This window comes from Podarcis melisellensis (assembly GCF_964234715.1).
Source record: "Podarcis melisellensis genome assembly, chromosome: 1".
NCBI lineage: Eukaryota > Metazoa > Chordata > Lepidosauria > Squamata > Lacertidae > Podarcis > Podarcis melisellensis.
Window position 1 is genome coordinate 77,572,691 of NC_138528.1, and position 22,636 is coordinate 77,595,326.

At 41.3% G+C, this 22,636-nt stretch overlaps 1 protein-coding gene and 1 long non-coding RNA gene across 4 annotated transcripts in view; one reads left to right on the forward strand and one right to left on the reverse strand.

Annotated features, from left to right (window-relative positions):
* Positions 1-3,025, forward strand: LOC309374773. Its single transcript, XR_014170727.1, has 2 exons — positions 1-87; positions 2,918-3,025. It is a non-coding gene; the product is annotated as an uncharacterized lncRNA (long non-coding RNA).
* A 4,569-nt stretch (positions 3,026-7,594) lies between these two features.
* Positions 7,595-22,636, reverse strand: part of LOC309365132 (SITS-binding protein-like) — a 37,106-nt gene continuing 22,064 nt past the window's right edge. For all 3 annotated transcript variants that reach the window (XM_081903313.1, XM_081903312.1, XM_081903311.1), the window contains 3 exons: positions 18,624-18,745; positions 16,843-17,022; positions 7,595-7,945 (listed from right to left, as the gene is read on the reverse strand). In XM_081903313.1, coding sequence (XP_081759439.1) covers positions 7,772-7,945; positions 16,843-17,022; positions 18,624-18,745 — 476 coding nt within the window. In that variant the 3' untranslated portion in view covers positions 7,595-7,771. The remainder of the gene's footprint in view (positions 7,946-16,842; positions 17,023-18,623; positions 18,746-22,636) is intronic.

The following is a 22,636-nucleotide window of genomic DNA, read 5'->3' on the forward strand; positions in this document are numbered from 1 at the left end:
ACTGCCCCAAAGAAAATAAATAAGAAATTGATGATGAAACACCACTAATATATCAGCCACATGATGATATGGAAGCATTAATCTGAGGTGTTTTTTTGTTTTGTTTTGTTTTTTAAGCTATCAGTATTACTAAAATTATCTCCAAGAAAACAGGTTGTGTGCTGGGACTGGAACTAGCTGGAACAATTGACCCTAAAATTATTTTTCTGATACAGAAAATCCATTTAAAAAGACGAATCATTCTAAATTATTCGTTTAGTCTGAAATATCTGTTTAAGGATTAGCATTTGTCACTCTTTGATGCTAATGTATAACTTTGGATCCTAACATTCAGTAAGAAACTTGAGGATCAGCTTTTTTACCAGGTGACCCATGGATAGTTTCCAGACTATGTTCCGGGATTCCTTGGAAGTTTGCATCAGCATCATTACGGTGAGATCAGTAATGATTGACCTGCTTATCTTAAATAAAGCTTAGAGCTTGCTATCTACAATACAGTGGTGCCTCGGGCTAAGAACTTAATTCGTTCTGGAGGTCTGTTCTTAACCTGAAACTGTTCTTAACCTGAGGTACCACTTTAGCTAATGGGGCCTCCCGCTGCCACCACACCGCTGCTGCATGATTTCTGTTCTTATCCTGAAGCAAAGTTCTTAACCCGAGGTACTATGTCTGGGTTAGCGGAGTCTGTAACCTGAAGCGTCTGTAACCCGAGGTACCACTGTATGTATAAGCAGGATAGTGGTGGTGTGTTTTGACTACACTCTCCATTCTTGTGAGGTAACAGCAGGCCTGGCTGTGCCTTATATGAACCAAGTTTGCATTAATAGGGATGGCAGAGTAACTCAATTTAGTTTGCATTTAAAGGCAAAGTTAACCAAATTTGCATTTCCCAAAACAAGGTAGTAGTACTACTAGTAGTAATAATAATAATAATGAGAAGCCCCTCATCTGACTTAGTTGCCTCAGCCACATTAAAAACACAATAAAACATCAAACATCAAAAACTTCCCTGTACAGGGCTGCATTCAAATGTATTTTTAAAATCATATAGTTGTTTATCTGTTTGACATCTGATGGAAGGGCTTTCCACAGGGCAGGCACAGCCCAAGATTTGTGGCACTAAGTAACTCACTAAGACTGCAAACCTAACCTCAGTCACTAGAGAATAAATTCCATTAAGATCAAGGAGGCATACTTTGAATAAGCAAGTGTAAGGCTTAGAGTATTTCTTTCGTTTGCTAGAGGATTAGTTCAAAAACATATTGAGATGACTTACAATGCAAAAAATATATATCATTATCCTCATTGTTTCATTTCTTACCTACCCTTCACCAGAGGGTCCTAGGGTGGGGTAGAGCATAGGAAAACAAAACACAAAATGATTTTTTAAAAAAACCTATAACATCAAAACAAAACAATAATTCCATTATAATACAAAATATACAAAAGAATGAAAAAGAACAGCAAGCACTGCTTCCGATGCACACTTACCTAGGAGAATGCCCTGTTGAACACCTGCAGAGAATGGCACTCTTAAAATCTTCACTGGAGCGAGCAGCCAAAAGTGCAGAGGCTGAGCTGCAGGCTAAAACTATGGCTAGCTGTTAATGGATGGATGAATTGTGGGGCAATGAAAGCCCTGGCAAATCCCAGGGGACTGAGCGAATATGGAATTACAATGCTCTGAGCTGAAGATCCATTGCCTGAAGAATGGGCATCATTTTAATATTCAGCCCGGAGAGCTTGAAATCAGATTCGATAAAGGGATAGTCCCTAAAACATAGCACACACCCTTAACTTGGTTCTTGCGAGATACTTCATGCTCAGGAATCCTGGAGCAGAGCAACTGTGGACCAGTTCTGTCTTAACAAGGGTATCCTTCTAGCCGGAGATGCATACGGTACTGCTTTTCTCTAATCTTTGTGCCAGTACACTATTGCACTGGAATGTAGCTTAGTATCATCTTTGTTTACAGCTGCACAAAATCTTCCCTATTGTGAGACAGCAGCATATCAAAAGCAAGCATCTGATACTTAAAAGGGTTCTGCATTCCACTCAGTCTCTTCGCATGGCCTAATGAGGCAAATACTCTGAAAACTGGGGAAGCAGAACTAAGATGTTTGCTTATTTTGCACATTAGCGTGATCAGGTGCACATTTAGATAAAGTGCCATTTATGCTGGTGGAAGTCAGAGGGCTGGCATAAACTCAGGCTCTTGTCTGCAAAGAGTAAAAGCTCTGTTTATTTTTAGAATATGGCTGTTTGATTTTTGCTTAAACATCATGTCATATCAACTGAAGTGCTGTGCTGCAATGCACATAATTTCATGCTATAAAACTACCCAGTCCTCTAAGCAGATATTTCGTTAAGAAGCAACGTGAAGTAACTTTTACTGACTTTAAATGGCTGTGTGTTTAATTGCCCAAAAATTATCAAACAAAAAATGGAGGAGGGCTAAAAATAGGGATGGGAATGATAGTTTTGACAAATCTTGTGGGTGGGTGGGTTGGTGGGTGCAGTCTCTCTGCCAAAACCCATCAGAAACTCTGCAGTGGATTTCAGAGTCCAGTATCAAATCTGTACTCTACTCTAGACGCCTCAATAGATTTTGGAAGGGATCCTAGGCTTTGCCATGCATGTATTAGATCTCCAGAACATTGGTGATTTTGTCTGCAGATGTGGGCTGAGTCTTTGTGTTCTGGAGACATTTCTGGGCTGCCTTAAGCTTTACTGGGCATGCTCTCCTCCAAAAGGATGCAATGATATTCCTATGCCTCATTTAAATTAGCCTGATGCACAAGGAAATAGGCTCCCATGCCTAAGATGGTTGTGTGGAATTGTTTTGACAAGCTACACTTGCTGAAATTCCCTCTTCACAAGATTCTCAAAGGTGCAAGAACCCTATCTTGTCTTCCAGCTTCCCACTCTGGCACCAGAATAGCTAAAGCCTTTCTCCAAATGTGCCAAGAGACCCAGTGGACCTTTGGAAAGAGACCAGAAGCATTCACAATCCAGGAGGACTGTCCAGACAAAGGTCTAATTCAGCACAGGCTTACTGCAGTGGCAGGAAGGTTTATAGCGGGAAACTGGAAACATCTGAAAGGGGCCTGATGTAGACAGTTGTGTGTTCTCTTAATTATGGGGAAATGTGGTTGAGTAGGGGACAAATTAAGCAAAGATAATTCCTCAAGTGTCTGGCAAAGCTTTGTTTTGTACATAAATGATGTTACTATTATCCAAACTGTTCCAGGCAGCCAGTATTTGGAATGCTTGCCATCTCTTAAATAAGATTGGAAACTGTAGGTGGGGTCTTGGGCTAGCTACCTCTTGTAAAAACATGTATATTAGTGAGGGTGCAATAGTGACAAAAATAAATAACCTGTCATGTATGACATTTGCAAATAACTTGTACTTCCTTTCCTTATCCCTGTTCTCTGTTTTCTACAATTTTTTTTTTCTTCCAGTAGCACCTTAAAGACCAACTAAGTTAGTTCTTGGTATGAGCTTTCGTGTGCATGCACACTTCTTCAGATACTTCTTCTTATCTGAAGAAGTGTGCATGCACACGAAAGCTCATACCAAGAACTAACTTAGTTGGTCTTTAAGGTGCTACTGGAAGAAAAAAATTTTTTGTTTTGACTATGGCAGACCAACACGGCTACCTATCTGTAACTCTGTTTTCTACATTAGTGTGTTTTTCCAATCCTCTTATTTATATGTATCTATTTTCTGCCTTTCCCACTCAGTTATGAGTTTGTATTGTAATTTTGTTTATACTGAAATTTAATAAAGAATTTTAAAAACAACAATTACACCATAGCAGTGTTAATTCTCTCTTAGCCACCGTGTCAAAATCAAGTCTGGATTTTGATGTGGATTAATGCAGACCCATCTTTTATTTTATTTTTAATGGCTCCTAGGGCTGACCGTAGGCATTTTGGAGGATCAGACAGTCCCATTTCCCTTAGATTCTTGCCTTCCCATTCCAAATATCACCCCACTGTCAAATTCCATCTCCCCCACATTATTTTTCGTCCTCTCTCCCGAGTTCCTGGATTTTCTTGGCTGTTGTCTGTTTTGACTTTGGACCCTGCCCCATTGTAGCTGACACACTCTGTTTTCTCTGCTGTTTACGATAGCCAGGCCAGTTGGAATCATCTGCAGGAATTGGGGGCGGGGGGGGGGGAGCCACATATGATATCCCTAATCCTTGTTTCCATGTAAGGGTGTGCACAGCCATGTGGCATGGCCTTGATAGCCTATTGAACTTAGCTGTAGTGCCCATTGGAGTTTCACATTACAATGTAGTATTTTTAATATCGTAACCAGGGCTGGAAAGTGGAGTAGAAACTGCAGCAGCAATGGCAGGAAATTTCAATCTGAAGTGAGGCAGTAGAAAAACTATGATAATAGACTAGGCAGGGGTATTCAACAAAGGTCTGCCAGAGTAATTTTATCTTGCTCAGATCTAAAGCATACCACTTGGAAGCCAGAGTGAAGCTTTGTCTGATATCGTCCTTAGGCTGTATTCTGGGGCTAATTGGTTGGAAGACTTGGATGTTTATAGTCCGTAACTGTGTTTCATAAATGCCCTGCCATGTTTTCACTACACTGTGACCTGGGTGCTAATTTCTGATGTTACTGTAGGGCAAGCTGGCAAGCATGTGCCCCTCTAGATGTTGTTGGACTCAAGGCTTCCAATAGCCCAAGCCAGCATGGTCAGTGGTGAGGGATTATGGGAGTTGTAAACCAGCCACATCTGGAGGGCCACAGGTTAGCCACCCCTGTTGAAAGGCAATGGGCCCATTATGGCAGAAATGGGAAGCTTGTGGCCCTCCACATGTCATTGGACCACAACCCATTATCATCCTTGACCACTGGCCATGCTGGCAGGGAGTTATAGAAGCTGGAGCCCAACAGCTGGAGCTTTCCAAGATGGCTCCTCTCCGCTGGCAATAGATCAACTCCTGCTCTAGGTGGACAGATTTGCGGGTGTTTGTTATGATCTGCTATTATGTGTTTATTTAAAGATCCATTTCCTCAAAAGTCCAAGGCAGCTAACAATCTAGAAACAACAAATAATATAAAAAGGAACAAGGAACACATTTTACAAAGGGCTGCTTTAGGTCTTTTAATCTGTGGTGATAAATAGACATTATTTATTTAGCCTGTCATTCTTTAGTGTGTGACAACTAGTTTTTAGGAAATCTCTACACGTCAATTGAATAAGACTGCTGCAAATCTAAACAGACTTACTAGGTTAGTGAGTCTACTTGACCCAGTGAGATTTACTGCTGAATAAACATGTATGGGACTGCACTACATAAGCAGTTAGTTGCCTTGATGCTATACTTCTTCAGTTTATTTTACAATGTAAACAAATAGATAAACCTCTGCAAAAAAAGAACTCTTACAACATGAGGAATTATAGATGAAGGGGAAAGGGATGAAAAGTGGAGCCCTAAGAAATATTTCTCCACTAGATGTCTCCACTACACAACATTTGTTAACAGGACTGAAAGAAGGCCCCTGGAGAAAAGAAATTGAAATTGTGCAAGGGATAAAGGTTGGGTATGAGAAAAGCAAAAGGCAGCAATTGAGTCTTTCATCCATAAGCTGCCTAAGCAAAGGAGCTATGAGGACACCCAATGCAACTAAAACAGGACAAAAGCGAGAATGCTGGTTTGTCAATGTCATTGTTTAAGCTTATAGATTGTACTTCTGAGAGATGTTTTGTTGATAACTTGATGTCTGTGTCTTTAATGTAAGTTTCTTCTTCTGAGGCTAGAGCTTGAAATGTGAGTTTCTTGTTTTTGAACTGTGTCCACCCCCTGTAATTTATATTGCTTTATTTACACTGCATCACAGAGAAGGTGTTTCCTCCACACCCTGAGGGCCTAGTTTGTACCACTGCTGAAGAGGTAGAATCATAGAATTGTAGAGTTGGAAGGGACCTTGAATGTCATTTAGTCCAATCATCCATGATGCAGGAATCTCAGCTGAAGCATCCCTGACAGATGGCCAGCCAACCTCTGCTTAAAAAGAGGTTGGCGGGCAAAGTGTGATAGTTGCTGTGGGAAGTCTACAATTGAACGGTTTAGAATTTTTGCACAATCCTTTACATGTCTAGTCAGAGGCAGCTCCCATGGAGGGGATAAGATTGCACCTTAAGAATATTTCTGTCAGACCCATGTTTTGTTTGAAAACATGCGTTGGAAGGTCATCTGAAGTCTCTCATCAGCAACACCAACCTTCCACTTGTGCTAATGCTTCTGATACCTGAATCAGCCGCAAGAGAAAGGTGCTTTGATGGCTCTTGAACATGAAAAGGAATAATTTTGGCTGTGGCTTTCTAGATCTTTTGCTCTTTGGGTCTTGGAAGCAGCAAGGTGCATTGATTCATGTAAGTCAGAATTATTAAGTTTATTCATCACCCTTTTGCCTCATAAAAACACCCAAGGTGACGTGCATCTCAGTTAAAAAAATAAAACTTTTCACCAAAAAAATCATATCACTTTTTCAAACTCATATTGATGGAATGCTCATCTTAGACAGCTAATCCCTCACAGGATTTACAGATGAAATAAAACATTTTATTTTTACTGCTTTCTTAGAACAAGCTCCAATCCAGCACCAGTGGATGTTTGTTTTGTTTGTTTTGAGTAGAGAAAGGGAGAAATAGTCAGCCGATAGCTTTCAAAACAAAAGTAAATAATGAGAGATGTATGTTCTGTCACTGGAGAAGGGGAGCACACAATCTTGAAAGAACGTCTAAAAAGAAAAATGCTGAAAGGTTCATGAAATGATGAGAACAACCCTTTGCTTCCCCCCCATAACTTTTTTTTAAAGGCATCCCCACAAAGGCAATTGCCCTCCTTTTTCTTTTGCTCGAAAGATAGGCAGCCTTGAATTCCTCTCCTAATTTGCAAAGTTCGTTCTCCTTTCACAACCAAATTTTGGAGACATTTATGGAAAATATCCTAAACGATCATATCCGTCTTGGAAAAGAGACTGCATTTTGCCATGGGATTTCATCACAAACAGCAATCTGCTGGTGGGGCAGGGGGAAAGACTAAGTTGGCGGGGTACCCTTTGCAGCCTCGATGACTGTATTCCCTCTGAGCAACCTTCTGAGGACCACAAGCCAGCAGGGGGCAGAGCCAGAGGCAAATGTGAGTGGAGTCACAAATGTAAACTTTTGTACAGGAAGCTCACATACCCCTCTCTGTCCTCCATCCAGCCAAGTGAGAAGCATTATCAGAGCTCAGGGACACATTCCAGCCAGGCAAAAGCACTCCAGGAAGGTGAAGAGCCTGGCCAGTGAGGGGTGTGGCCTGTAGAATGTTCTGAGAGCCAGATAGAAAGGCCTGGAGGACCACATTTCAGTCCAAGGCCTGAGGTTCCCCATCATCCTAAGCCCCATCATCCTACTCACCACTCCCCGCCCTCCAAACTGGGTGTTTCAACTGATTCTGCAAAGAGGAGAACAGGCCTGGGGGTTCAAGGTACAAAATTGTAGCAGTTGCTGTAGTCCTACCAGAAGCCCTTGGAGAACTTTATAATTTTTGGAAAACAGACAGTGGGGAGTCAAGTCTATTTTAAATGCACACATTTAATAGTTCTTTCAATATACAGATCCTGGAAACGTTGCAGTGGACTGGAAACACTTTTCAGAAAAAGAGAGAACTTCCTTGTCAACATGGATGCTCTTGTTGGCAATCCTTCTCCGAGATACAGGGAAACCTTCTGAGATCTGAGTCAGATTTGGAATCTAGAAAGTCTTAACGAAAACAGGCACATCCATGAGAGAGACTGAATAGTTCCTGATGAAGGTCCCTCCATCAAACACCTGGGCCGTGTTGATGTCCTTCCACTTCTGACCTTCGCTGGGCAGGTAAATATCTCTTTGACGTTGCCCTTGTTCTGTTATGGGGGCAACAAGGACCTGAATTGAAAAAGGAAAGTTAGAGGCATTGGAACACAGAAGACTTCTTTATACTCAGACCATTGGTCCATCAAGCTCAGTTGTGTAGACACTGCCTGCCCGCCCTATCTGGAGGCATTGAACCTGGGATCTAATGGATGTGCAGCATGTGCTTTACCAGGGCTGTAGCTTTGTCCTTAGAGTATGTAGTCAGAACACTGATAATTTCCGCTCAGCCCCTCCTACGATCCTGCACAGGGCTTCCCGGGACCAGGGTGCCACCCGCCTTGGCTACAGGGTGGCCGTCGCCTCACTGATAAAGTAAAGCTCACTTGAAACCAGCACACTATTACCTGTTCTAATAATGACTTTGTATCATAACAGTGAAATTAATAAAGTTTGCTTTGACGCCATCTATTAAAATCCCACCCTTCTTCCCAAAAGATCCAAGGGCGGCAAACAACAAGTGATAAAACGATTAAAAAATCTTGAAAAGATGTTACGAACGTCTTTAAAACAATTCCAAGACTGATGCAAACTGGGCAAAGACTGATCTAAAGAGAGGTTCCAGGAAGATGAGGGCAGCCTTTTTTTGGTTTGTTTTAAAACGCTAAGTTCTAAGGAATTAGAGTGCACAAATGTTCATCATTAGAGCACAATGGTTCTTTCCAAATTCATGAACGATTCTTTATGAGTGACGGACTTGAGTCTGAGCCCATACTTATTTTAACTGGAATTGCCAGGAGTTGCAAACACATTACGTTGTATTTTCAGAACTGATCTTTTATCACAAATTTGGATCCCAGCCGCTCAGCAGAAAGGCCTGATGTTCTTAGTCCAATCTTTGGTTTTGCATTAGCTGTATCGTAAGAAAAGATCTCTTCTTGTTAATGCAGGCCATATTTCTGCATTGGAAACTGTCCGATTCAATTTTATAGAGATTCCCCCCGCTGCCCCATTTAAGTGATTTTCTGGGAGGAGATATGTGATGATATCTTGTAAGTGCAGATTCCACTTGTCAGCTTACCATAGGCTGCATTTTACAAATAATGTTTGCCATGAAATTGAATTTATGTTCTTTTTAAAATGCAAGGGCCAAACTAGTGGAATGATGGCCTGCCTTGTTTACAGAAATGGATCTGCTGCTCCATTTCTATAAAGTGTGAAGCAGATTTAAAGTGGGAAAATGTCCTTTTCTGCTGCCTATGCCTTTTCTCTGAAACCCCTTGATTTTTCTCCTAGTGGACCTCCATGGCTAAAAGGAACACTGGCTAAGAGGAAAACACATTTCAAATTCACCTGGAAAAGCATAGATGGGGATATTTAATTCCCCCACTGATGCCATGCTTTAAATTGACCCAGACACCAATTTAGAAGGAGTCAGGAAGACTCATAGCTAGGTCCTGCCACCATCACGTCTAGTTCAAAACTGAGGAAATGGCCACCTTTATTTGTCGCAAGCTGAATACATCCACTGAAATCAATATAAAAGCACCAAGGTCTCAGGACTTGATATATGTCAAAGCTCTGAGCCTTTCATGTTGGAAAGTGTAATGGCTTTTTACAAATGGCCATGATTTCCATTTCACCTCCAATAAAATGTACCTACTTCCAAGAACAAGGATCTTGCTACAGCGATGCTAGGACATTTGCCCTAGGCCTCTATGCAACAGATAAGAAACCTGTAATTGATGCTGACACTATTACCCTTCTGGAGTTGCAGTTCACCTTATGGAATTAAGGACAGGTCATGAGTGTCTGTTTCACTTAACTGAATCAGATGAGGCAGTGGGATTCTGGAGTGCAGACCTGACTTGGAATGGATTCTGGCCCAGAAGAATATATTAACTAGCCCCAATATAACCAGAAAAGGCCACCTATTCCTGAGTTTATAACCATAAACAAAGGTAGTAAAATATGAAGTCAATATAAATGTTTATACTAATGTCTCCATTCCACAAGGGTATTATATTTCTTTCACTCACAGAATTTCCATGTACAGATGCAAAGGAGATGACAGCTTTCTGACATACTTGATTTGTTCCCTTTCTGGGGCCTCTGTGTTTTACTACTAATATTTAAAGATCACAAGGACACAAGCATAAGCCTAGTACAGTGGTACCTCGGTTTTCGAACAGCTTAGTTCAGGAACAACACTGAACCCAAACACTGCAAACCCAGAAGTAGGTGTTCCGGTTTTCGAACTTTGCCTCGGAAGCCGAATGTGCTCCTGAGCTTCCATTTTCACTGTTGCACAGCTTATTTGAGTCCCCCGCATCGAAATTAAGGCTTTTTTCCTCCCATTTTTACCCTTGCACAGCTAATTTAAGTCCCCTCCCCACATCGTAATTAAAGCCTTCTGTTTCTGATTGCAGTGTTCTGAGGTGATATTTGGTGCTTTTGTTTTTGCTATTTTTTTTGAGTTTTTGTTTGTGTGGCTTTTTCATTTTTGTGGCTGTGGCTTGCTTTGTTTTATGATTGATTGATTGATTGATTGATTGATTGTGTGACTGTGGAAATGGATAAAAGCCCCCCATCCAAACAGTGACTATCATCACTGCAGGTAAGAAAAAAAATTATTTTAATTTTTATCATCTACAATACTGTCCTATTTATTTTATAGTACCGAACATTGATTATTGCTTTCATTTTATGGATCAATGGTCTTGTTAGATAGTAAGATTCATGTTAAATTGCTATTTTAGGGGTTGTTTTTAAAAGTCTGGAACGGATTAATTACTTTCTATGGGAAAGTGTGCCTTGGTTTTGGAACACTTTGGTTTTGGAACAGACTTCCAGAACCAGTTAAGTTTGAGAACCAAGGTAGTACCGTACCATTTAAGAAGGCACTGCCATTCTGCCTCATTGCAGCTTTGCTTCTTTGTTCACCTGGCTGGATCAGCTAGACTCAAAGCAGAACACCTGATAGTGAAACCGAAATCATCTTCAGATGTTCCCAACCGGCACCAAAGAGTGCCTTGCCTAGGAAGATCACTGCCAGGGAGACAAAGGCCATCATGCCTCCACGTCGATTCCGGACGATCCATCGACCTCTGGTAGATACAGTATCAGTCAATTAGCGACACGAGCCTCAGAAATAGCTTGCCACATTCCAGGGCTTGTGCACGCTCTTTCAGCAGAGTTCGTACAATGAAAGATGCACTCAGGAGAGCATTATTTACAATTTTATTCAGCGTTGATCAGAACAAAGGAAAAACACGACTGCCTGTCTGCGTGTCCAGGCACAGAGAGAGAAAAACAACAGCTATATACAAAACAGAAACATCCTGTGAACAGGAAATATGCAGGCTGTGGCACAACAACCTGCTCCCTTTTTAAGGTGGAACGGAAATATCCTAACAAGTTTGACAAGGAAGATCCGATGACTGAAAATAGCCCTTGGACTTGTAGCAAGGTCATTGTGCGTTCCACACAATGGTGGCTTAGCAACCATCTGCCACAAGGTTTAATTGGTAACTAGCTGTTCCTACACCCTCGCTGTCAGCCCAAAGTCCATTTGTCTGTGAGAGCAAATGTTCTGATTACTTGCACGTCTACATAGTCTGCTCCAAGGTGTATGGAACTTGTCACAATCAGGCAAAAGCCGTTTTCAGTTATGTGAAACAGAATACAATGAGAAACATGCAGGCCCACCAGAGAGAATTGTGTATCATACCTACTAAAAACGTTCCAAGTTCTGTAAATAACATTGTCTAAGAAGACTAAGCACACCCAGACACACTCATCGTTCCACTCACTTGTGATTTTTCACTTCCAGAAGATATTAGGTTGCCTACATTTTTCACACCATTCGGCTGCTCACATGAGTTGCCATTTGCAGAAGTGGCCACTGTATTTGGGGCTTGTAGGAGTATCCACATGATGTCAGTCCTACCCCCATTTTTGTCTTGGACCTTTCTCCCTTGTAAATGCAGGGATTGTCAATCATCTTACATCTTACATTTTAAAGGGCGGAAGGTCAAGGATCACACTGGGATGAGGTTCACATTTTACTTTGGACAGTAAAGACTATCCTAACCCTGCACATTCTCTAATACAGTAGTAATCGAGACAATTTAAAGCATCAAAGCAGAAATATTGATCAAAAAGATTGCAACTACTGCTCTTCTTAAAACAGTCACTGTAAATTTTAGAAGGCTTCAAATGCACACAAAACTCCATTGCCCTTTGAGCGCTTAATGAGCCCTCAGTGAGAGTCTTCATAATATGATTAAAGGCAACACTTTAGATCCTACCATGCACCAGCCTTAGAACTTAAGACACTAAAGATCAATGTGTTGTTGCCTTGATCTGGGAGAAATATTTAAGTCTTTACATTAATCATAAGTTCAGCAAATAGGAAAGTGCTTCAAAAGATTTAATTAGATATTGGCTGTATTTGAAATGCTAACAGCAAAGGGAATTAGAATGCTAACTGCTCTTTAATTTATTTCCAGTTGCTTGTTAATGCTAATTGATTATAACATTAACGGAGCACCCGATTGTCTTATTAATCTAGACAAACAAGATCTGAAATACTTGGAGGCATCATTGGCATGAACATCTCATAGAAATCAATCTCATAAACAGTCTTCCTTGTTTCAAGATGCCTCTAGGTGTGGACAGCTAGTACCACCACCCATGTCTCCTTTTGCCCAAGTCAATGGCATCATAGAGAAAAGGAGCTGGGTATTCCTAGAGCGGTGGAAGATTCTTCTCCAACACGCAAAGACACACATATGGAGGAGATAGTTATTTAAATTTTACAGTGAACAAAAGAAGGGGGCAGCATTTTATAGTTCTTTATTTGCATTTTTTCCCTCCAATCTCTTATAGGAACTTACACCAAGTCAGACTGCTTGCCCATCTAGCCCAGTGTTGTCTGCTCTTCTGACTGGCAGTGACTTTTGAGGGTCTGAGGCAGAGGACATGATGCCAGGGATGGAACCACAGACCTTCTGAGCTATGGTCACTGTCCTACATTTCTAGGATACAGGGCAGGTTATAGGGTTTCATTATGACCAATGCAAAGTCAAGATGATTGCTACAGTCCAATGGCTTTGTTATGCATGTGGTGCTTCCAATGCATACCCAAACAATAATATTTGAAAGGATGTCTCCTTCCTCTTCTAACATATACCCCTCTCAACCACCTCATGTGGTTCACCTGGATAGCTACAGACTTCAGGCTTCAATGGGGAAGCTCAACAACTTTGGTTGCCCCCCCCAACAAAATTCCTGGCTACACCCATATGCCACCGTCACCAAGAGAGCAACATGAAGAATTAGCTTACTGAGCTTACAATGCTTACAATGGTGTGACCCCAGCCAGTTTCAGTGGCTCTTTGGGCCAGGGTCTGTTTGCGACCCATCATTCCTAAACTTCCATCAATGTAATCCAGAGTTCCTTTTCACAAGCAGCCAAGGAGAAACTAATCAAGATACAACAGAATCAATGGAGACATGTGCTTAGATTGTTACCCAAACAACAGAGTTGATATGGAAAGTGGTCTTCACAGAATGGACCTCTAACTGCTATTGATCTCCAAAGGGTTTCAGTCCATTGAAGAAAAGACTGTAGTATTGAATCCCTATACTATACCACCTCATTTATTTATGGGGGGCGGGGCAGACCATGATTCAGGAATAATGTGTGATTCAGCATGTTTTTATTGAAAAGTATCATATGAATTAACAGGTGAACCTTTGGGTATAATCTATGGGCAGTCACCAATGTAGAACTTTATCAAGTAGATTCTAAAGCCTGCCACTGTAATCTGTGATTATTGTATCAGCAGAACACATGTTCTTATAGTATCCTCATTTCCTCAGTTTTGTGAAAGTTGTTTTTTTCCATGCTAGCAAAACAACAACAACCAGAAGCTTCACTGGAAATGCAGCCAGTCATATATTAATAAATCAAGTTGATCAACTAAGAATGCCCCATAAAACATCACCTCCTGCATAACTAGCCACACAGAAAAAGCTACGTCCAACAGGCTTTCCCAGTCTATTGTAGAAGACTCTAAAGTAAACCAACAGATGGGTGATGGATTTTCCAGGATGACAGTAGTAGGAGCCATAGAAGGGGGAGCGGGGTGGAGATGGAAAGAAGCGTGAGAGGAAATGAGAGAAGTGAAAGTGAGATCTAGAATGTCACTGAATGGAAAGCCCCATATTTCACTCTGGTACTGTAGGCATTTGCTTGCTTTGCTAAAAGCATTGTAAACCTGCCGGTTGAAATACTGATGTTGCTGGGCTTTTGTGAGGCTGTGGAAAATGTCACATAAATCACAATCACTCCAGTTAACCCTCTGCCAAAGGGAAGGCAATGGTGGGAAACCAGCGAGGAATGATAAATGTGAGGTAGTGGCTGGAAAGAGGCGGCCTTGAAAGGGAAAGTTTTAAAAGTGCTATTTACTTCTCTGACCTAATGGTTGACCTAGTAAGGAAGTCACAGTGGCCTGGTTCATATGACAGGGAGAGTCAAACTACACAGAAGGATGCATGAATCTGTCGCATTTTGATTTCTCTCTGTTGCTCATTTTTTTCAAATCTTAAATTCAGTTCTCCACTTTCTGCATCTAATTTTCAAATTTCTTTTTTTTAACCCACATGAAGATTCATCAACTTTTTAGTGTGAATTTTTCCTAATAAACACATTTTTGTCTGCAATTTCATTTAATACACACATTTTTGCACGTCGTTTCCCCTGATTTAATGCATTGCTGTGTTATTTTTATGAATATACACATTTTTATGCACACCTCCCCCAATATATGCATTTATTTTTAATTATTTTATACATTGATTGGAAAACTGCATTGCAAAATTTGGAGTAGTGCCAATTTCAATTCACACATCATTTCTGGAAGTGAGAATTAGGTAGCTAGTTGTTAAATTGAGAATCAGTTGCTCTTCCCTGGCCCTTTTTGCTGCTGCATTGACCCATCAGACATTCTCCAGGAGCATGCACATTTTTTGCAGTCCTTATAAGCCATAGTTTGGGCTTACTGCACCATGCAAAACAGACTATTGTGTGTGCCGGGGATGGGAGTGGATATCTGACAGGCCAAAGTCAGGGAGAAAGTGTTGTTTTCTGTAGCAAGTTATAGCTAGGGAGTACTGGGAGGACATTCTGGAATACTTAGGGACTATTGGTGCAGACCCTGTGCTTTAGGTTATGAGTAGATTCTGAGGCATGCTACCTTAAACAAGTCAGATACCTGCACCTTTATAAAGAAATCATGCTATAACCTTTGGAGCTGGACAACTGATCATATATTCATCTCTCTCCTCCATTTCTGATGTCCATCACAGTCGCATTCCTGTGAGGAATCCAGTTTGCAGCTCTGCCCTCATGATGGATAATGGGCTGCTGCCAGGCCAGATCTAGACCCTGAAGCAGTTTTATCTGGCTTGCCAGGCAGATTTGACACAGAAGTAAAATTTTGCAACAAAAAAATTTGCAGTCCTTTACAGTATTAGCATATGTTTTATACCATCAGCATCCCGCTCATTGTCTGGAAAATACATCAGACCCTGAACATGAAGAAGTTGGCCACTCCTTCACCTCCACTTAATATATTGACGCTAAAATTGCCAGATGTCAGGACATGTAGAAATTGTTTAGATCCATTCTATTTTTCCAAGCACAAGAAGTTAATGGGCCAAATAAACCTTAAATCAAAATTTGGCTCTTGGTTGGCTCTCCCCTCCCCCCACCTCTTTCAATACAATAAGTACATCTCAATCATGTCATCCTTGACTTTTTGTAAACTTAAAAATATCCACATGCAAAATTTTTAGACTCTCCTCATGCGGCGGGTACTCCAACCTCTTGAATATTTACTTGCCTGCTCTGCATCTTTCTCCTGTCCTGTAGTATTCATTTGGAGTGAAATACAGGCATTCCACCAATTTATGTAACAGCATTGTGATAGGGATTATTTTTTTTTAAGGGATCAAACATAAAGCTAACATGAGATTTATGTTTTCCCATACACTGCCGCTACGTGAGCTTCTGTTCTTCATGAACTTTCCATTCTGACTCCATGATCCCCTTCCTGAATAGTCACAGCCAAGTTAGACTTCATATATTAGGATTTTCATGTCCCAGCAAGCATCACTTTGGACCTCCTTGCACTGCCCATTCTACTGCCTATTTGCTCAGTTAGAAGAAAGCTTTCACACACTGCTTGAGTTTTCACCATCCTGAGTAGTTTTGTGTCATCTTCTACACTTTTGTTCACCTCTGACTCCGAGTCCTTCATGATTAAGTTAAACAGCATGAATCCCAACACAGATCATTGGAAGACCTCATGGGTGATTTCCATCCATTGTTAGTAATACACTTTTATTCTTAGTCTCTTTTCTGTTTTTAATGCTTTAATGTTGGAACCTTCTGGTAACATTTTAGGAGGAAGATGATAGAGATAGAGGCAGACAGATACACACAAACACACACACACCAAATATATAATGTCCACTGGATCACATATGTCTCTGTTTTCTTACACAGAGCAAGATGTTGGCAGGTGATGTTCAAGGTCACTTCCATCACTATCATTGTATGATTTTATATTTTGACTGGACAGTCTAAATGTGTCTTGTTCCAAAAGTTTAGTGAGGCAAGAATTCCATTTACAGAAGTCATGCTGACTCCTCAGCAAAGTTAATTCTTCCATGTTTTTAGAATTCCAGCTATAATAAATGTTTTCTGCCAATTTTAATTTATGAGGGTTTTCTATCATCAAGTATTCTATTTTACCTTCATAACTTTACATGAATTTTCAAAACCCGTAGAGAACTGAAATGTTCAGTACTATAATATAAATCCAAATGCCTTATAGAAAATATTCAGTCCCTGAGATGCCCTTCCTGATCCAAAACATGCTGGGGTAAAATTTATTTCTTACCTCATCTCCTATGAGAAATTCATCATCAATTGTAAAGGTAATGGACTCAGTGGGGCTGAGCCACCATACAGGTCGAAAAATAGGGTATCCTACAGAGAGCCACTCCTTGCTGTATTTTTCAACAAGAGGCACCACAAAATTCTGATGTGTCTGAACATAGTGCCTGGTGAGATTCAGCACCTGAAAGAAAGGAAGTTCAGCATATTATTTTAATACGCTGTGGAAAAGACAAGAGAGAAGCAGGTATTTTAGTTTGATTTATGTTCTCCCAAAGGGAGTAGATACAGAGGGTGGAATTCAGTGTCACACTCTTTTAATCATTCCATCTGCACAAGCATTGCAGCTTCCACAACTGGGATTCCACCCTCCCCCACACTGTGTGCTGTAATGGAGGTTCTCCAGCCTGAGCCAATTTCAGAGTGTGTACGGGGAAGGGAGGGGGGGAGCTGTGTTGTATAAGCAAAAGTCCTTGCGCAGGTCTTTTCCTGACAGGGATGCCTAGGTGAATCCAACCCAGAGTAGCCAAGAAAATATTAATTTAGTGGTATTGTAATCCCAGCCTATCTAAATCTCTCATCCTTGAGCTTGGATGAAAATCATCTCTTCAGTCTCTTATCATGCTAGTCTTTACTACCACTACACCTGTAGCCAGCATTGTGTTGAGAGGAGGAGAATGGCAGCAACCGCAAACAAATTGGTATAGAATATTTAGAGCAAATTCTGTAAGGTGGCCTTCTTTTTTCAGAAAACTGCCTTCTTTGAAGTTTCAGCTGAGCTCTAGAACATAGCTAAAAGACTAAGAGAGCATAGCTAAAGGACTAAGATAAGAAGATTAGTATAAGCAGAATTAATAGCGGGAGAAAGAATGTGAAAGGGGAATTAGAAAGGAGAGATGGGGCACACAGCATGAAGCAACTAGGAGGAGGGGGTAATTTGAACTGATTAAGAGAAGCAAAAAAGAAGACTGAATGGTAGAATGCCATGAGCAAGGTATGTGGCAGAGTTTAGGGCTGAAATAAGAATTTAAGATGAGGTATAAGAAAGTCCTGGTGATAGCTGAGGCCAGAAAGTACAAGAACTTGAACCAGAGTTTCTATGAAATCAGAAAAAGCAAATGTTGGCAGTGTTAAGAAGAAAAATATTGCAAGATCTGGCACCAGAATGTTTTGCTAATGAACAACACAGAGGCAAATTTCTCTCCCCCTCCCTTTCTCCATAACACCCACCCACACCCCATGTGCAAAACTGAAGCTCACAGCTAGCCCTACCTTTGGGCAAAGTGAAGCAACTTCCCTAGGCAGCAGATGTTGGGTGGAGAGGCAGCAATTACAGCCACCTTGCTGCTCCTCCTAAGCCCCTATGTTAGAGGACAGAGCTATATATGCTACATGGCATGTCCTGGCCCCCATAAGCTAACTTGCTATCTCAGATGTGACAGAGCACCCTGTCCTAGCACCAGTGTTAGATAAAGATTCAACTGCTGGTCCAGTTAGCTTCTGTATGTGAAATGGACCATCTTGTCCTTCACCTCAGGCAGCAAAATGCATTGGGCCAGTCCTGGATGAGAGTACTGATGATGTGTCAAGGAAGATGGAAGTGATGATTTCAGAGAAGACATACAGAGTATACTTTTTAATCCACCTTAAACTTTGGTGGTGGTGAAGCATCCAAAAGAGACATTGTAGAGATAAAAAAAATTTGTAAGAACTGAGGGAGAGAATTCGGGAACCAAGAGAACAGAATATTATCATTAGCATACCAGTGGTAGTTGATATACCTACCCAGTCATCACAACAGACCCAAGGTGGAGTACGGAAAGACATCACAGGAAGGAAAGTCACAATCTGCAGCCATCTAATATATAGCTCTTCATCGATCAGAAATTCATTTGCAAGACTTCCTCCTGCACAGCACAAACAAATAAAAATGGTTGGGCAATAGGAAAACCGTTATAAATATTTAGAATTCAACTTTAATCTTTGATCCAGTAATTTAGGAATGTTATATTAATGATAAACCCTGAGATTTCTAACAAGGCTTCAGTGTGCTCTTGCATAATCAAGGTGCTATTAAAACACTGCCCAGTCACCACCAGGCCTCATGTATCTCAGCTTCTCCTGCACTGCACTGGGTCTTCTGGCAGTGGCGTCTGCTGCGTCCACTGCAGAATGCCAACTCTGCCTGTAGTGAAACTTCCCTGGATAGCTTTAAGGGGAGGGCCATTGCAATAGACTTCATTTGTGCTATTGCGGCCATTGCTGAGATGATGATGATTATTATTATTTATATCCAACAAAATATTAAAATACAATAGTACAAAATGATAAAATACAATAGCTTCAACCCAGGGCTCTTCCAGACAGCCAGTTAATTGAGCATTCATCCTGATCCAGGTGCACAAAATCTGCATGAATGTTTTACAACACTGTTATTTATTGAGACTTCATGCTGCTTTATTTGTGTGCAAGTTAGATGCCACAATCACTTTTCTTATCATGAAAATTCCAGGGGGGTTGGAAGCAGGTTTGCTGCACAAGAGCACCACAACCACTTTAACTGCACAATCTAAATTTGCTGGTTTACAGCTAGGGGGTCATTATATGTTGGTCAGTCCAGCTCAATGTTGTCTTCATTGTCCGGCAGCAGCAGTCTGGGGTCTTGGAAAGGAACATTCCCGTTTCTACCTGGTCTTCCTCCATACAAAGCAGATGGCCTACCATTGAACTATGGCCATTCCCCACAAAAGAGTGACAGCTTGGAAGTGGCTTCTGTCTCCTATTTGCTGGTACAGGGGCCAATAAGATCCAAAGGGAGAAAGAAGAGGCTAGAGAAGCCAGCGTTGTTCAAAAAGACACATGCCAGATGCTTAAACAGTCTCGACGGCTCAAAGCAAGTGGAACTAAAGAATGGCCTGATCCAACTCACATTTTGGCATTGCTGGCATTCTGGAAACACAAGTTGTAGGAAGAATTTCAAAAGCAGTGGGAAAGTGGGGTGTCGGGGGGACGGGGACGGGGACACTGAGTATATTGAGATTTCACAGAGAAACAACATTTCTGACCATCTGACTCCTAACACAAAACAATGTAATTGGCTTGGAGCACATTATGAAGGATTCAAGCTGAGATGTGAAACAAATGGGGGGCAGTTTCCAGCTGGAAAGGAACAGTACATAGTATAAATAGTGGCCAATCCAGATAATCTGTTAAAAGAAAGAACATCTTTCATCTCTCTTTCTGGCGCGTGCTTTGCATTCGTTGCTTTAGCAGCTTGACTGCTGGCGTATTATAACATCAACAGTCAGCAGCCTGGAATTGACACAGCAGGTAAAATACATAATATTGTACTAAAGACCCTGAAAAGAAAACGTTCCCTACTCCTGTGTATCTCATTTATTCCTGGTAACTGCTAAATTCACATCAGTGCAAGTGATTGGGTTTGGGGGGCTCTTAGGGGCCGTTCCAGCCTACCACAATAAACCAGGGGAAAACCCCATGTCTATGACATCATAACTAAGGACCACAGGGGCATCTTGAAACACATTAACTAGAGAGGAGTACCCAACCAGGCCTTTGGCTGATTAACATCTTATTTCCCTTTTAAGTGGGTTTGTGGGAGGAGGAGGGGTGGGGTTCATTGGTTTGTGTTTCTTGTTCTTATCATGTATTTTGTGTTTTTATATTGCGTTTTATGTTGTGACCCACCCTGAGATCGACAGATGAAGGGTGGTATACAAATTTAATAAATAATTATAATTATAATGCCTTCCAGATGTTGTTGGACTACAACTTCCTCCTTCCCTGATCATTGGCCATGCTGGCTGAGGCTGATGGGGGCTGGAGCCAAAAGCATATTGGGGACACCATATTGGATACCCTGACTTAAAATTCCGTGCAAGGAAGTTAATTTGTTGTCCAGCTGCATAGTTTCTTTATCAAAGTAGAAAAGTGTCAGGCCCCCACATACATAAATTTAAATCTTTTTATGATCTGCAGAGACATGACTTCTTAATCCAACATGAAAGAAACACCTTCTAGGTAGAAATGTAGGGAAGGGGCACTTATAGACTGAAAAGTCTTGGGAAGCCTTGTGCCAAAACCCACCCGCAGAAGGTAGATGCTGAAGAGTACACCCCTGCAGCTTGTTTGCCAAATGGGAAGAATGAACTATAACCTTGAAACATAAACCCATCCATATTAGCAGGTTGCAGAGACCATCTTAAAATCCATGCATATCCAGAAAGATAAAGCAATTCCACAGATGCTACCAATATCACTTGCAATAGGAAATATTGTGTCCTGTCATCCCACGCAGGGTTATGTAGCGTTTCAACACATCCAAAATACTTCGCCATGTAATGCGACATGACACCGCTTCATCTAGCTTCATAAATCCTGAAGGGGGTTGGAGATCATAACAGAGGTTTCCTCCACCAGAGCAGAAAACTGAAATAAGGAAAGCATGCTGCAAAGGGGAGCAAGCAGATTTCCTGGTGAAATACTAGGTGCTGGCTAGCGGGCGAAAGGGTGAGGGTCAAGAGAGGATTCTTATTAAAAATATTGCCTTGGGCTTAAGGAGCCCAATTCCTTCAGAAAGGGGAATTGCTTTCCAAAACAGAATATTTCGTTCTGAAACAGCCTCACATTTTATCAAAAGTGACAGCTCACTGTGAGAACAAGGAGTGCATGAGCTCCCTCTTTTCAGCACGAAAAGAAGGATTTACTACAGGGTTCAAGTCTATTGTTAAAAAAAACTATTAATATTTTTATATCTCTTGCCACAAAATTTTACCTTCTCTTCTAAGAGACATAGATATTGTTATGGGTATGTGTGTGTACGGATAGGATTTTTAAGGCATCACACAGCACTTCAGAAAGTGCTGGCTCCCATAGGAATGCAGTTAGATGCAATACCAGAAGGATGATATTCAACTAAAAAATGTGGGAGTTCAATTACTTCCACTTGTGCAACAGGACTTCTGTCCCATGCTATCCCAAAACCTGCACTAGAAGGTTGGGGGAACCCCCAGAACAGATTTAGGAGCCCCATGGGGTGGGGGGAAGTCCAACTGTGTAACAGAAGTCCTTCTGCTTGCTAAAATACAAGCCTAATATCATACATTTATTACAGTAACCAATAACACAGAGATATTAAAGTTTTAAAGCAAATGTTTTCACTTCTGGCTTCTTCAGTATACAGTACTGTACCTCCCCCAAAAAGCCACTGTGTCCGGGCTTTACAGGACTGCAGTAGGAAGGGAGAATTGCCCCAAAATGGGAGCCCTGTACAAATGGTGCAAAATTCCTCCACCTCAGGGAATCCACCTCTCTCACTGCAGTCCCTTATGGCACAGCCCTCAATGCTTGCTAGGCCTCATCAACTTTCTGAAGGGGAAGAGAAAGATTGGTTGTCCAAGCTGCCTTCCCATTTGTCAGATGCATCTCCTGAATTTTTACAAATGGACTGCTCTGGAAACTTTGTTCTCATTACACAGTTTCCCCCCAGGTATGCATAACTCTGAATGCTGAATCCAGATCTTTACATTGCAGTCTGAAATGAAGAAATTTAAACCTGCTGCATGTAGTTCATTACATCAGCGTCAACATAAACGAGAACTTTAAAAGGTTTTAAGGGTGTTTGGCTGTGTGCAGGACTGAATCAGGGACCTTTTGCATGCCAAGCATGCGCTCAATCGCTGAGCTATGGGGTCGATGTGATCCATGCTACAAATCAGTTGCAGTCCAAAAGCCTCTGGGCTTCTGCTAACCAGATGAATGAAGCTGGAATGCCATTA